At 43.6% G+C, this 12,924-nt stretch overlaps 1 protein-coding gene across 1 annotated transcript in view; it reads right to left on the reverse strand.

The window, feature by feature from the left end:
• Positions 1 to 805: 805 nt before the first annotated feature.
• The window catches only part of SYCP2L (synaptonemal complex protein 2 like), a gene marked incomplete at its 5' end in the record, with an annotated part of 67,287 nt that continues 55,168 nt past the window's right edge, over positions 806 to 12,924 (reverse strand). The window contains 7 exons of the mRNA XM_080654656.1: positions 806 to 912; positions 2,130 to 2,192; positions 5,279 to 5,337; positions 5,439 to 5,538; positions 7,500 to 7,591; positions 9,527 to 9,633; positions 10,632 to 10,733. Coding sequence (XP_080510782.1) covers positions 2,168 to 2,192; positions 5,279 to 5,337; positions 5,439 to 5,538; positions 7,500 to 7,591; positions 9,527 to 9,633; positions 10,632 to 10,733 — 485 coding nt within the window. The 3' untranslated portion in view covers positions 806 to 912; positions 2,130 to 2,167. The remainder of the gene's footprint in view (positions 913 to 2,129; positions 2,193 to 5,278; positions 5,338 to 5,438; positions 5,539 to 7,499; positions 7,592 to 9,526; positions 9,634 to 10,631; positions 10,734 to 12,924) is intronic.

The following is a 12,924-nucleotide window of genomic DNA, read 5'->3' on the forward strand; positions in this document are numbered from 1 at the left end:
GTCTGGAGCACCACTCCAGTAGCTCCCTCCGCTGCCCCCCTTCCCCTCATAGCAGGCTTCACACCACTCTGTGCCTGCATATGCAAATTAACCTCCATCTTTGTTGGGTTAATTTGCATACTCACTCTGATTGGCTGTGGGCGTAGCGGAGTGAAGGTTAATTTACATGTTTCTCTTTTATTAGGTAAAATGTTTGAAGGGTATAGTACTTTCAGGAGCCATGAAGGTATGATTGGTTGTTTGAACAGTAAATTGTCATAGACTGTTCTGCCTTTTGAGTTCTTGTGCCAATGTTTAAAGCAGTTTTATGTCGTTCTTCACTTTCAGCTGCCTCCTTCTTACCCCTCAATTCAGAGTTTCCATCTCTGGCAGCATTCTTTCTCTTTTAAATATCCATCTACCCATCCATCCATCCATCCATCCATCCATCCATCCCAAAGTTTTTATTTCATACCAGGCAGTCTGCTTTTTGGTTGGAATACAGATGTGGTCCAGTCTCTATTCTCATGTAGTGAATCTTACATTCAGGTGGATAAATTGAACCAGAGAATATAACATACTCAATAGATAAAGTGATGCCTGAAGACCTCACAGAGGAGTAAAACTGGTCTGACTCAACCCCAGAAGCCCATGACCATAAGAAGCTAAATGTATCTTAGTGTCCCCTGCCCTTGGGTTAGAGCAGTTCCTACCCCAGAAGTAAGTCATAGGACCATTTCCTTAAACAAACAGAACTCCGTGCTGCAATCTGGACCATACATGTTTGTAGGGTAGTTCTTTATCAACTTTATTTCTTCTATGAATATCTGCCTATTATTCCATGTATTCAGGAGTCTCTTTCGTTAAATTATATTTTCCTGGAAAATTGTCCATTATTCCAGGTTCTCATCAAAACTTGGATTGCATAGGCATCTGAAAGTTAAAATGTTAACAAATTAACTCTAATTTCTGTTCCACCCACACATTCCTCCCACCCCAAGTCTTCCCTATCTGTCTAATTGGCATCACCACCCATCCAATTGCTAAAAGACAGAAATCTAGGAGTCATCCTTATTTCTCCTCCCTTTACCGATTCCTTCCACCTATCAGGAATTTATTAATTCTAGCTCCAAAAAGGATCTGGAATCTCCATTTTTGTCCACCTCCAACACCTTCCTCTTCTATTCTTCCTCTCGCCTTCTATTCTTTACTTCCCCAATCAATTCTCAACACAGTAGCTAGAATATTTTTCTTAAAATATAAATCAGATTATATTACCCTCACCCTCAATGCTTTTGCTCCAAACCCATCCAAATTTTCCTTCACCTTTAGTATAAAATTCAAACTCCTCAACAAGGGCAATGAGGCCTTACCTCATTGAGAGTTGACCATGTTCCCAACTTCATTTCAAATAACTGTCCCTTATACCACTGTGAGCCAAGAACTTGAGTTCCTCAAAGATGTCAAGTTCTCCCCCACCCAGTTTGGTTGCCTAACTGTTCCCAAGTCTATTCATCTTAAATGTCACTTCCTTAGGGAAACCTTTGAAATTGATACTTTACACCAGTGGTCGGCAAACTGCGGCTCGCGAGCCACATGCGGCTCTTTGGTCCCTTGAGTTTTTAGCAAAGGCCAGCTTAGGAGTACCCTAATTAAGTTAATAACAATGTACCTGCCTATATAGTTTAAGTTTTAAAAATTTGGCTCTCAAAAGAAATTTCAATCGTTGTACTGTTGATATTTGGCTCTGCTGACTAATGAGTTTGCTGACCACTGCTTTACACTATTACTCTCTGCCAAAACACCTTGTTAATAACCCTCAAAGCATTTAGTAAACTTGCAATTATTTTTGGTTACTTGTCTTTTTTTCTGTATTCCTTCAGGGAATTTATTTTTAATGGAGTGGGAGCATGTCTGTGTGATAACCATTGTATTTCCACATTTTGCATAGTGCTTGACAGCAGAGCAAGCACTCAACTGTAAATGTTTAGTGAATGAATGACCCAGATCCAAGAGGACAATAGCTAAGATGGGAGATATTGTGAAAGAGGAGAAAGCTCAGTGAAGAGCTGTAATATGGACATATCTTTTAGTGTTTGCTTTCTCCACTCCAGTACACATCATCTGAACAAAGCCAGTCTTGTACCTACCCCAGGAATGCGATAATAAAACTGGACGTTGGCTTTCTTCAGGAAGGCTGAATTGCATTAAGCCTGGAAGAAATTAGTCCATCTCATTATATTCACATTAGGCAATTAAAAGTAGGAATATACATATTATGTATATACATAAACATAGAGTTATTTCATAGATTGTTATCTATGTTGGCTGAGAGAGTCAATGGCCAATCTAGGATACTGACATAACAAATTAATATTAAACTTGATTCTATTTTATGCATCGTCTACCAATACCACTAACCCACACATATGCAGAGGTATTTCATGACCACAACTCAAATCACTGAATCCAAATCTCTTTGTAGCCCTGTGCTAGGGGCTGAAATAATCTAGTCTGAAAAATGTCCTTATCTCCCTAGAAAATTATATAAGGCCAACACAAATGTGTCAACATGACAAAGGGACAAACACTGGATACTGACCAGATCCAGATACTGGATATCAACCAAGCTAATTAACTTCTCTAAATCTCATGGCACTTCAAGCGCTTAGCTCAGAGCCTGACACCCAGTCAGCATTCAGTGTGAGCTAAGAGCATCACCATCCTCTCTCACATGCAAGCCACAGGGTGGTTTCCTTGGGTGTTTGGAAGAAAGCAGAGCAAATGCAAAACCCAGAGGGATGTATATTTAGAAGCAGTTTTGTTCTTTGAGGTATTCTAAATTCACACAGGGGCCTATTATCAAGGCAGATGAATGTAAATAGTAATTAGCATCCTACAATGTAATCTGTATGAACTAGAGAGACAGTTATCTAAAACCTGGCTTCAGTCAAAATAAGTGACTTCTCCAGGTTTCAGAAGACTAGGGGGCATAATCTTCTCTAATGCTTATTATAGTGTTGCTTTATGTTAGCATTTCTCAAAGTGTGAATCTCTGGAACTCTAAAGGGACATACCTCCTTTCCTTGGGGACCTCTAAGGAAACTAAGCTTTCAAAGGTTCTGTGAGGTCAAAATGTATTTTGGCAAAAGATAATAATAATAAGACATTATTTGCTTTCTTTATTCTTACTCGCTCATGAATATACAGTTGAATTTTCCAGAGGCTGCAGGAGGTGATATCACAACAGACTGAATTCAGAAGCAGACATGAGAATGCAACTATCTTCTATTAGGCCAGACATTAAAGAAATTTGCAAAAAATATTAAAAAGTGCTATTCTTCTCACATTTCCTGCTTTCAAAAACCTGCTTATTTTTTCATCAAAACATGTTACTTATATAAATATGTACAGATTTATTTGTTATTTTTTTAAATCCCAGTCTCAATTTTTAAAAAATATATTTATTTGATTTATTTCAGAGAGAAAGGGAGAGGGGGAGAGAGAGAGAAATATCAATGATGAGGGAGAATCATTGATTGCCTGCCTCCTGCATGCCCCATGCTGGGGATCAAGTCTGCAACCCTGACATATGGCCTGACCAGACCGGGAATCAAACTGTGACCTCCTGATTCATAGGTCAATGCTCAACCACTGAGCCATGCCGGCTGGGCCCAGTTTCAATTTTTAATATGGAAATTTTTCACAGATATAACCCATAAATCAAAAGCTCTTAGGGATCCTCAATAAATTTTAAAAGTTTAAGCCTCTCTTGGGTCCTTGCTTCCAAGACGACCAAGAAAAGAAGGAACAATGGTCATGCCAAAAAAGGCCACAGCCATGTGCAGCCTATTCACTGCACCAACTGTGCCCGATGCGTGCCCAATGAGAAGTCCATTAAGACATTCCTCATTCGAAGCCCAGCTAGTATGGTTCAGTGGTTGAACACTGACCTATGAACGAGAAGGTCCCAATTCGATTCCTGGTCAGGGACATGCCTGGGTTTCTGGCTTGATCTTCAGTGGGGGGCATGCAAGAGGGCAGCTGATCAACGATTCTCTCTCATCATTGATGTTTCTCTCTCTCCCCCCCTCCCTTTCTGAAATCAATTTTTTAAAACGTTTCCTCATTCAAAACACAGTTGAGGTCTCAGCCACAGCCATTAAGGTTATTTCCAAAGTGAATGTCCTCACCACCTAAGTACTTCCCAAGCTGTATGTGAAACTCCATCGCCGTGTGAGCTGTGCCATTCATGGCAAGGTGGTCAGGAGTCCTTCTCCTAAAGCTGGAAAGGACCGAACACCCTCACCCCAATTTAGACCTACAGGTGCTGCCCCACGACCTCCACCAAAGCCCATGTAAGGAGCTAGGTCCTTAAGGACTAAAGTAAAATTCTCTGGAAAAATAAATAAAATGGAAATTATACTTTAAAAAATTTTTTAAGTTTAAGAGGTCCTAATTCCAAGAAGTTTGAGAATTATTTGAAACCTGGGGCACTCAGTGAAGAGGTTCTAAAAGCATATGCCCTTTAATCACGAATGAGGATACATGGAGAGTGATATGCGTGTGAAAGCATTTTGAAAACCCATGGTCTGTACTGTCATTATTATTGTGCTAAATGGAATAACGGAGGAGGGATAACTCAAATTTCTAAAGTGTTGTTTGAAATATATGGTGCAAGCAGAACACTGTCTATCCTAAAACCATCTGACTTAGATTTCTGTGACAGAGCTGGTTCTCAACTGGCAGACACAGCTTTAGCCACTGCAAGTTTACACAGGGATCCCTTCTGATCATTCAAGCAGGAGAAAACACTAGACTTCCTCCCAGGCAGAAGCGCTGCCCTCCCCACACGCAGCTGGAGGGGACTGCAAAGGGACAAAAGCTGCAGCCGCAGAATGTGAGGAGGATAACCCCACTTGTTGTCTTCTACGTGGGTGCTCTTGACCGAATCGATGGTACCAAGAACACAATTCCGTATACAACTGAAAATCAACTGTTTACTCACAAATCTAAATATTTTGCTCAAAATCTACTCACTTTAATTTTTTACAATGTTGCTTAAAATAAATGAACTTGGATCAAAAACACTGCAATTTGGATGACCCTGTTTCTGCTTTTCAAAATTTACACTTCTAGGTGGAAGTCCCAAGCCATACTCTGCTCAGAGCGCCACCGAAGTGGCTGGTTTAACAAGCAGCAGTTGCGTGGCTCCTGTGTGAAGTTTTACCAACATCAACCCCCACTACCTCACACTTCAGCTAAGATACTTCTGGAAAGAACATTTTAAAAAAAATACCTCAGCATTTGCATATCGCAGAATGATTTCAGATCAGCAGCCTGTTTTCCCCAAAACTCCTAAAATTGAACAAAAGGTGTCTTTAAGCAGTAAGCTGTTATTCCACCCTGGAACAGATTCTCATAAGTCACAGAGAATGTTGTAAACACAAAGAACTTACCAGAACATCCTTCTCAAGGTGTTTCAGAGCCTGCATATCCTTCTCAAGGCTGGTCAGCTCTCGAAGAACAAAATTGTTAAACTGCTCTAGTTTATTCAGCCTGATAAAGGTAAAAGCAACAGATCTCACTGAACTTCTTGGCTGTGGCAAAGACCCTCTTAATCCTCTTCCTGCAAGAATACGTCATGTTCTTCTCCAGACAGTTCTTGTTTTAGTAAGACATGTCTCTCTTCCCGCCCCTAATGCCTGCCTATCCTCACCCTGAAATGTACTATGCAAACTTTGATTTAGCCTTTAACAGGAGCTGGAGGAAGCTGGTATTTCAAATCATACTTTGCAGAGCAAAGGAGAGAGGACGCAGGCAAAGGGGGCTGCCGCCAGGCCTGGGCCAGCAGCAGCCGCTGTACCACTGACCACTGACCACGGCTCCCCCTTTTCTTGCGTAAGCTGGCTCTGAAAACTGAAATTGGCTAACTAACTTTTTTCCATCTCTACGTTTTTGTTTTGAAATTTCTAACAGTCACTATTCTGTGTCTAGCCACCATCTAAACTGCTTATTTGTTCTCTCGCTTCTTGTGTGTCTTCTCCTCCATTAGGCGGGAGGCTCCGCGAAGGCAAGCCGCCCTACAGTGTGCTCTCCCTGCACTCCTGCATGGAGCGCAGAACCCGGCACCCAGCGAGAGCTGCTGTGTGCATTTGCTGAACAAAGGATGAGTAAAGCCCTGGCCGTGTGGCTCAGCTGGTTGGGCATCATCCTATGCACCAACAAGGTCACAGATTCTATTCCCACCCAGGGCACGTTCCCAGGTTGCGGGGCTCCATCCCCAGTAGGGGGCGTGTAGGAGGCAGCTGATCCATGTTCTGCTCTCACTTCACTGTTTCTCTTTCTCCCTCTCCCTTCCTTTCTCTCTAAAAATCAATAAAACTATTTTTTTTTAAATGAGTACATGTATGCCCCTTAAAAGATGATGGAAGTTCCACAAGTCCAAAGTCCCTCATGGGCTTGTTTTGAGACTCAAATGACAGTGCATGTATAAATGTTTGAAAAAAATTATAAATTTCTATTCATGTTATATATTCTGCCCTAAGAAACTTTCTACTTCAGTTAAGCAAACCGGCCTGCCATCACTTTCTTCCCCACCTTCCCTTACCGGCCATTCTCCCCAACAGGAACCATCTCTATACTCACCTTCCCTACACCATTCAAATCTCTGTTTCCAAAACCTCACTCCAGAAGCACTCCCACTGTAATCACTCTGAATCAACTCCAGTCACTACAGAAACCCATCTCTCCACTCACACTTCTTGTCCTTCACATCTGTCTGAAATCTCAGCTCCTTTTTACTTCTTGCTACATGGTGACAAGGGTCTGTGTGTGCATGAGTGTGTAGTATTTTTTTTATTGTGGCAAAATATACATAAAATTGACCCTTTTGATCATTTTAAGTGTACCATTCAGTAGTGTTAGGACATTCACAATGTTGTGTAACCACTCCCCATTTCCAGAATTTTCCCATCATCCCAAATAGAAACTCTTTATTGATTAAACAACAACGACCCATTTCCCACTCCCCCAACCACTGGAAACCTCTATTCCACTTTGTGTCTCTATGAAGTTGCCTATTCTAGGTACTTCATAGAAGTGGAGTCATACAATAACTGTCCTTCCATATATTTCACTTAAAATAATGTCCTCAAGATTCACCTGTGCTGTACTTAGATTAGAATTCCATTCCTTTTTTAAGTTGAATATCCCACTGTATGTCTATACCACATATCATTTATCTAGCATTTTACATGCTTGCCCTGTCTTCACAGTTGGATTATGAACTTTTTAAGAATAGTATTTTAGAACCATATGATAGTACCATAAAGAGGCTTAAGGAGGGCCTTCAGTTCAGCCCCTCATCTTATGAAGAACCAACACCTGGAAGGGTTAAGCAATGTATCAAACTTCACATCTTTCCCCTCCAACTCCTCACGACCCAGCACAGTGGTCATGAGACAAACATTTGTGAGCAATCACACTTTTATAAACTTGTTTTGAAAGCCAATACTTACCTACAGTGATGTATCTGGTTTAAAAGTTTTATTAGGCAATTCGGTGCTTGCTTTGCATATTCTGAATAAAGTGCACTCCTTCTGTACCTAAGCTAAACCATAATAACAATACAAGATCACATTTGGGTTAACCATAACTACACAAACTGAGTGCAGGCTTTGTATTAAAAAGATTTTGACAGCACACAACATTCATAGCAAACATTACTGCTAACGAACAGTGATAAAGTGCAATGCTACACACCTCCCATGTTCTACCTCAGGGCCAGTACCAATACAGAACAATAAGCTAAAATAGAAAAACTTGCATTCATACTATTGCAATACATATTGAATATCATGTACAACTTTCTATTATAAATTAGCTTATAGAATATTGTAGAAAATAAGACTTTGGAGATCTTCCAACTTATTTAAATGAATGTATGTTAGTGTAAGATAGTTCTCTCAAATGTGCTATTAAATAATTCTAGGAGTATACAAAAATAGGACAAGAAAGAGGAGACTGAAATAGTTCCAACATTCATCTGGCAGGTACAGTTTTGGGACAGCCTACAGGTGCAGTGTCAGATAAGCCACCACTCTGCTGAACACCCTCCCACAGCCTAACTCCATCTTTTTCCCAGACACCTCTCTTATCCACATGCCTTCTTCTCCCCCCTCCTCCTTGTCCCTCATTGTGACAAAATCATTGCTTCCTGGTAGCTATCTGAGAATGCCATCAATGACACCTAACCATGAGTCCAATTTCCACATAGTCCTTCTGGTCCCATGGCAGCAAATGAACATGAAGTAGCTCTCTTATAAATACAAACCACAATTCACCAAGACTCTGAAGTCAGGGGCCACAGCTAAGACAGACTCAGGAATACTTGCACACATGAAAGATAATGGTATCCTATCTAATAAAAGAGTAATATGCAAAATAACCATCACTCCGCTACACCCATAAGCCATGCCCACCAGCCAATCAGGAACGAGTATGCAAATTAACCCAACCAAGATGGCTATGGCCATGAAGCGAGCAGGAAGCTTGGGTTTCCCTGGCAATGGAGGAAGCCAAGCTTTCTGCACACCCTGGTAGGCCCAGGCCTCCACTCAAGGCTACAAAGTTTCAATTATAGAAGATAAATAAATCCCAACAAAAATGGTGGCAGCCACAGAGCTGGAGAGAGCAGGAGGCTTCGGTTTCCCCCGGTGATGGAGGAAGCCAAGTTCCCGCAGCCCTGGCCTGCCTTGGCCTCCACTCAAGGCTACAAAGTTTCAATTGTAGAAGATAAATAAATCCCAGATACCAGGGCCTCCGCTTGGGTTGCCGGGGGTCGTGGCTGGCCTGCAAACCACCACAGGCCCCTTGCCCAGGCCGCCCCACACCCCAAGGGAACCCCCACCCTGATCCAGGACACCCTCAGGGCAAACCAGCTGGCCCCCACCTGTGCACCAGGCCTCTATCCTATCTAATAAAAGAGTAATATGCAAATTGACCATCACTCCAACACACAAGATGGCTGCCCCCATGTGGTCAAAGATCCTGCCCCCATGTGGACACAAGATGGCCACCACAAGATGGCCAGCAAGGGAGGGCAGTTGGGAGGGACCAGGCCTGCAAGGGAGGGCAGTTAGGGGTGACCAGGCCTGCAGGAGAGGGCAGTTAGGGGCAAACAGGCTGGCAAGGGAGCAGTTAGGCATCAATCAGGCTGGCAGGGGAATGGTTAGGGGGTGATCAGGCTGGCAGGCAGAAGCGGTTAGGGGTAATCAGGAAGGCAGGCAGGCGAGCAGTTGGGAGCCAGCAGTCCTGGATTGTGAGAAGGATGTCCGACTGCCCGTTTAAGCCCAATCCTACCAGGATCAGGCCTAACCAGGCAGTCAGACATCCCTCGAGGGGTCCCAGATTGGAGAGGGTAGGCTGGGCTGAGGGACACACACCCCCATGCACGAATTTTGTGCACCGGGCCTCTAGTTAATAAATAATATGAACCTGTTACTTTAAACTCATAACTAGCTTTTCATTGTCAGTGGACCATTACCTCACATTTTCTTTCCAGTTCTCTAGTGAAGTTCTCAAAGGTTGTGATAACAGCAGAGCTATTCAAGTTCTCTGGCACAATGGCCAGGGGTGGAGTAGAAATGTTTTCTGAACAATAAAAAGAGAACATTAAGTAAAATTAACAAAGTGCTCAGTCCATCAGCTGCCCAGAGGATGGAGTGAGGCAGAAGCACACATCCAATCCACGAAGCCCTTGGCTGCCTGGCTTGACTGCAGAGGGCTGACTCTGGCTGATGCCGACAAGGCCAACTCAAGCTCAGTCCCCACGGCAGGCACTTCATGCTGCTTCTTACCAAACCTTCTCCAGCAAGTGCCCGCTTCATCCAAACATTCCCAGCACTTTACATCAGTGCAACTGATATGATGTCTGAGAAGCAGGCTGAGGTGCGGTAAGTTTTAAGGAGAATGTGATGGGTAGGACATTTCTATGAGGGAAACGCTGGCATAACAACTCTGGATGCCAGAAGTTTCCTGAGAGCACATGAGGGGTCTGACACCATTCTAAGGGATTTGTATGTGTCAACTCCTTTAATCCTCATAAAAAATAAATTATGGAAGATCAGATACCTTGTGCAAGCTCACACCAGCTGCTTCAGGACTGGAAGCCAGGCTGCCTGGCTCTTTACCACCCTCCAGTACCTCTGGCTTCCAAATCTGCCTTTTTGGAGCCTTGTGTTTCAAAATATAGTGGCGTCACTCATCCAGAAGGCCATCTCCCAAAATGCAGACATTTCAGATCCTCCTCCTTCACTGGTATAGAGTGAATGTATCCACCACAGAAACTTAGTTAATAACTATCAACTAAAGCAGAGACCTATACGTTTAGGAATGCCTAGGCCCTGAAAACTGCCATAAAGACGAGTTAAGAGGCAGAAATCTAAAGGCTAGAAGGAGATGTGCTGGCTTTTATCTGTAATTTGTGCAGCAATTTATGTGTCTCTGAAAAGATAGAACGCTTAGTTTTTAGGGCTCTGCAGCTGCTATGATCTTCAAACTGTAACTCCCTGGTCATTCGTGTTGGTACATTCAGTGCTTACACTTTCTCACATTCTTCCTTGACTGGCTAGCTGGATGCATAACGTTACCTGCCAAGTCTGCTTCTTCTGTCATGGAGGAAAGGGATCCTAGAGCATCATCTTCTTTCAATTTTGACTGTTTCCACTTAGCAAAACTACCATCCGACATGTCTAAAGGCAAGCACAGCACATTAATAACCACACACACATTATTTTTATCCCAAGTTCATCTTGTCCTCTTTTCGACAGTTAATATCTAACCTTGACGATCAGGAAATGAAACTTCTTACTAATTACTTACCATTTGGCACATTCAACAAGTATCAAAACACTAAGTCTACTGATGCCTAAAAAGGACACACAGGAACAGGCCTCCCCTTGGTGAGCTCTGTAACATTAGGAATAAGTACATACTGACTCAAACAAAAAGCAGTAATTATTGGCATCAAAAATACAGCTCCTGGGAGAAACCAAGATGGCGGCATAGGTAAACACCTAAACTGCTGCCTCGCACAACAATTTCAAAACTACAACTAAAAGACAGAACGGACACCATCCAGAACCACTGGAAAGCTGGCTGAGTGAAAATTCTACAACTAGAAGGAAAGAGAAAAGCTCACAGAGAATTGGAGGTACGGCAAAGGGTCTTTGTACGCGCAGAGAGGAAGGGCGGCTGAGAGCCTGGCTGACTTTCTCTGGCGGAAGGGGGAAGGACGCCCCCGACCGCACTGAACCCCAGTTCTGACTGCACTGAAAGCCAGTTCCGGGCGAGCCCCTGGGGACCCATGCTCTTACGGGGGGAGTCTGGACTCTCAGGCGGAGACTTGGGAGCTGGGGAAGGCAGAAGTCTGAGGCGCACGCGCGCCAGTGTGCACAAAGGCTGCAGAGGTTGCCACAGGCTTTCCCTAGTGGAAGGGAGTCAGAGGCTCCTGAATGCACTGAGCCCTAGTTCTGACTGCAGTGAACCCCAGTTCCAGGCGAGCCCCTGGGGACCCACGCTCTTGTGGGGGGAGTCTGGACTCTCGGGCGGAGACTCGGGAGCCGGGGAAGGCGGAGGACTGAAAGCGCGCGCGTGCCAGTGCGCACAAAGGCTGCGGAGGTTGCCACAGGCTTTCCCTAGTGGAAGGGAGTCAGAGGCTCCTGACTGCACTGAGCACCAGTTCTGACTGCAGTGAACCCCAGTTCCAGGCGAGCCCCTGGGGACCCACGCTCTTGTGGGGGGAGTCTGGACTCTCGGGCGGAGACTCGGGAGCCGGGAAGGCAGAGGTCTGAAGGCACGCACGTGCGCGCAAGGGCAAGGCTGACGGGAAGCCAACACTGAGACTCCACCCCATCCAAGCTGAGCACAGAGGCTATTGCAATTTGGCAAGTCTAATCCTATAAGGCTGTCTCCAGCACCGAACTTCTCCCAGCATAGACACAGCTGATCCTTACAGCCAACTGGCCTGGAGGTCAATTCTTCCCAGTGATACCAACAACAATAAAGACTTAATTACAACAAGGCTGTACACACAGTCCACAAAGGGGTGCACCAAGAGTGTCCACCTCAGGTTAACTGGGGAGGCAGACCCACTGGGCCATATTGGAAACCTAGCACACAAATCTACCTTACCAACTCAGGGAAGCAGTGAACATGTGGCGTCAAAGAATCAGATCACAAACGAAAGAAATGGAGGAAAACAAACGACTGGATATAGAATTCAAAACCACGGTTATAAGGCTTTTTAAGAATATCCTAGAAAAGGCCGATAAATATAACGAGACCCTCGAAGATATGAAAAAGGACCAACTAGAAATTAAACATACACTGACTGAAATAAAAAATATTATACAGAGACCCAAAAACAGACAAGAGGAACACAAAAATCAAGTCAAAGAATTGAATTACAAAGAAGCAAAAAACGCTCAACCGAAAAAGCAAAAAGCAAAAAAAAAAATCCAAAAAGTTGAAGATAATGTAAGAAGACTCTGGGACAACTTCAAGCGTACCAACATCAGAATTATGGGGGTGCCAGAAGAAGAGAGAGAGCAAGATACTGAAAACCTATTTGAAGAAATAATGCCCGAAAACTTCCCCCACCTGGTGAAAGAAATAGACTTACAAGTCCAGGAAGCCCACAGAACCCCAAACAAAAGGAATCCAAAGAGGACCACACCAAGACACATCATAATTAAAATGCCAAGAGCAAAAGACAAAGAGAGAATATTAAAAGCAGCAAGAGAAAAACAGTTAGTTACCTACAAGGGAGCACCCATACGACTGTCAGCTGACTTCTCAACAGAAACTATGCAGGCCAGACGGGAGTGGCAAGAAATTTTCAATGTGATGAATAGCAAGAACCTACAACCAAGATTACTCTAC

Source organism: Plecotus auritus (genome assembly GCF_963455305.1).
Source record: "Plecotus auritus genome assembly, chromosome: 2".
Classification (NCBI taxonomy): Eukaryota; Metazoa; Chordata; class Mammalia; order Chiroptera; family Vespertilionidae; genus Plecotus; species Plecotus auritus.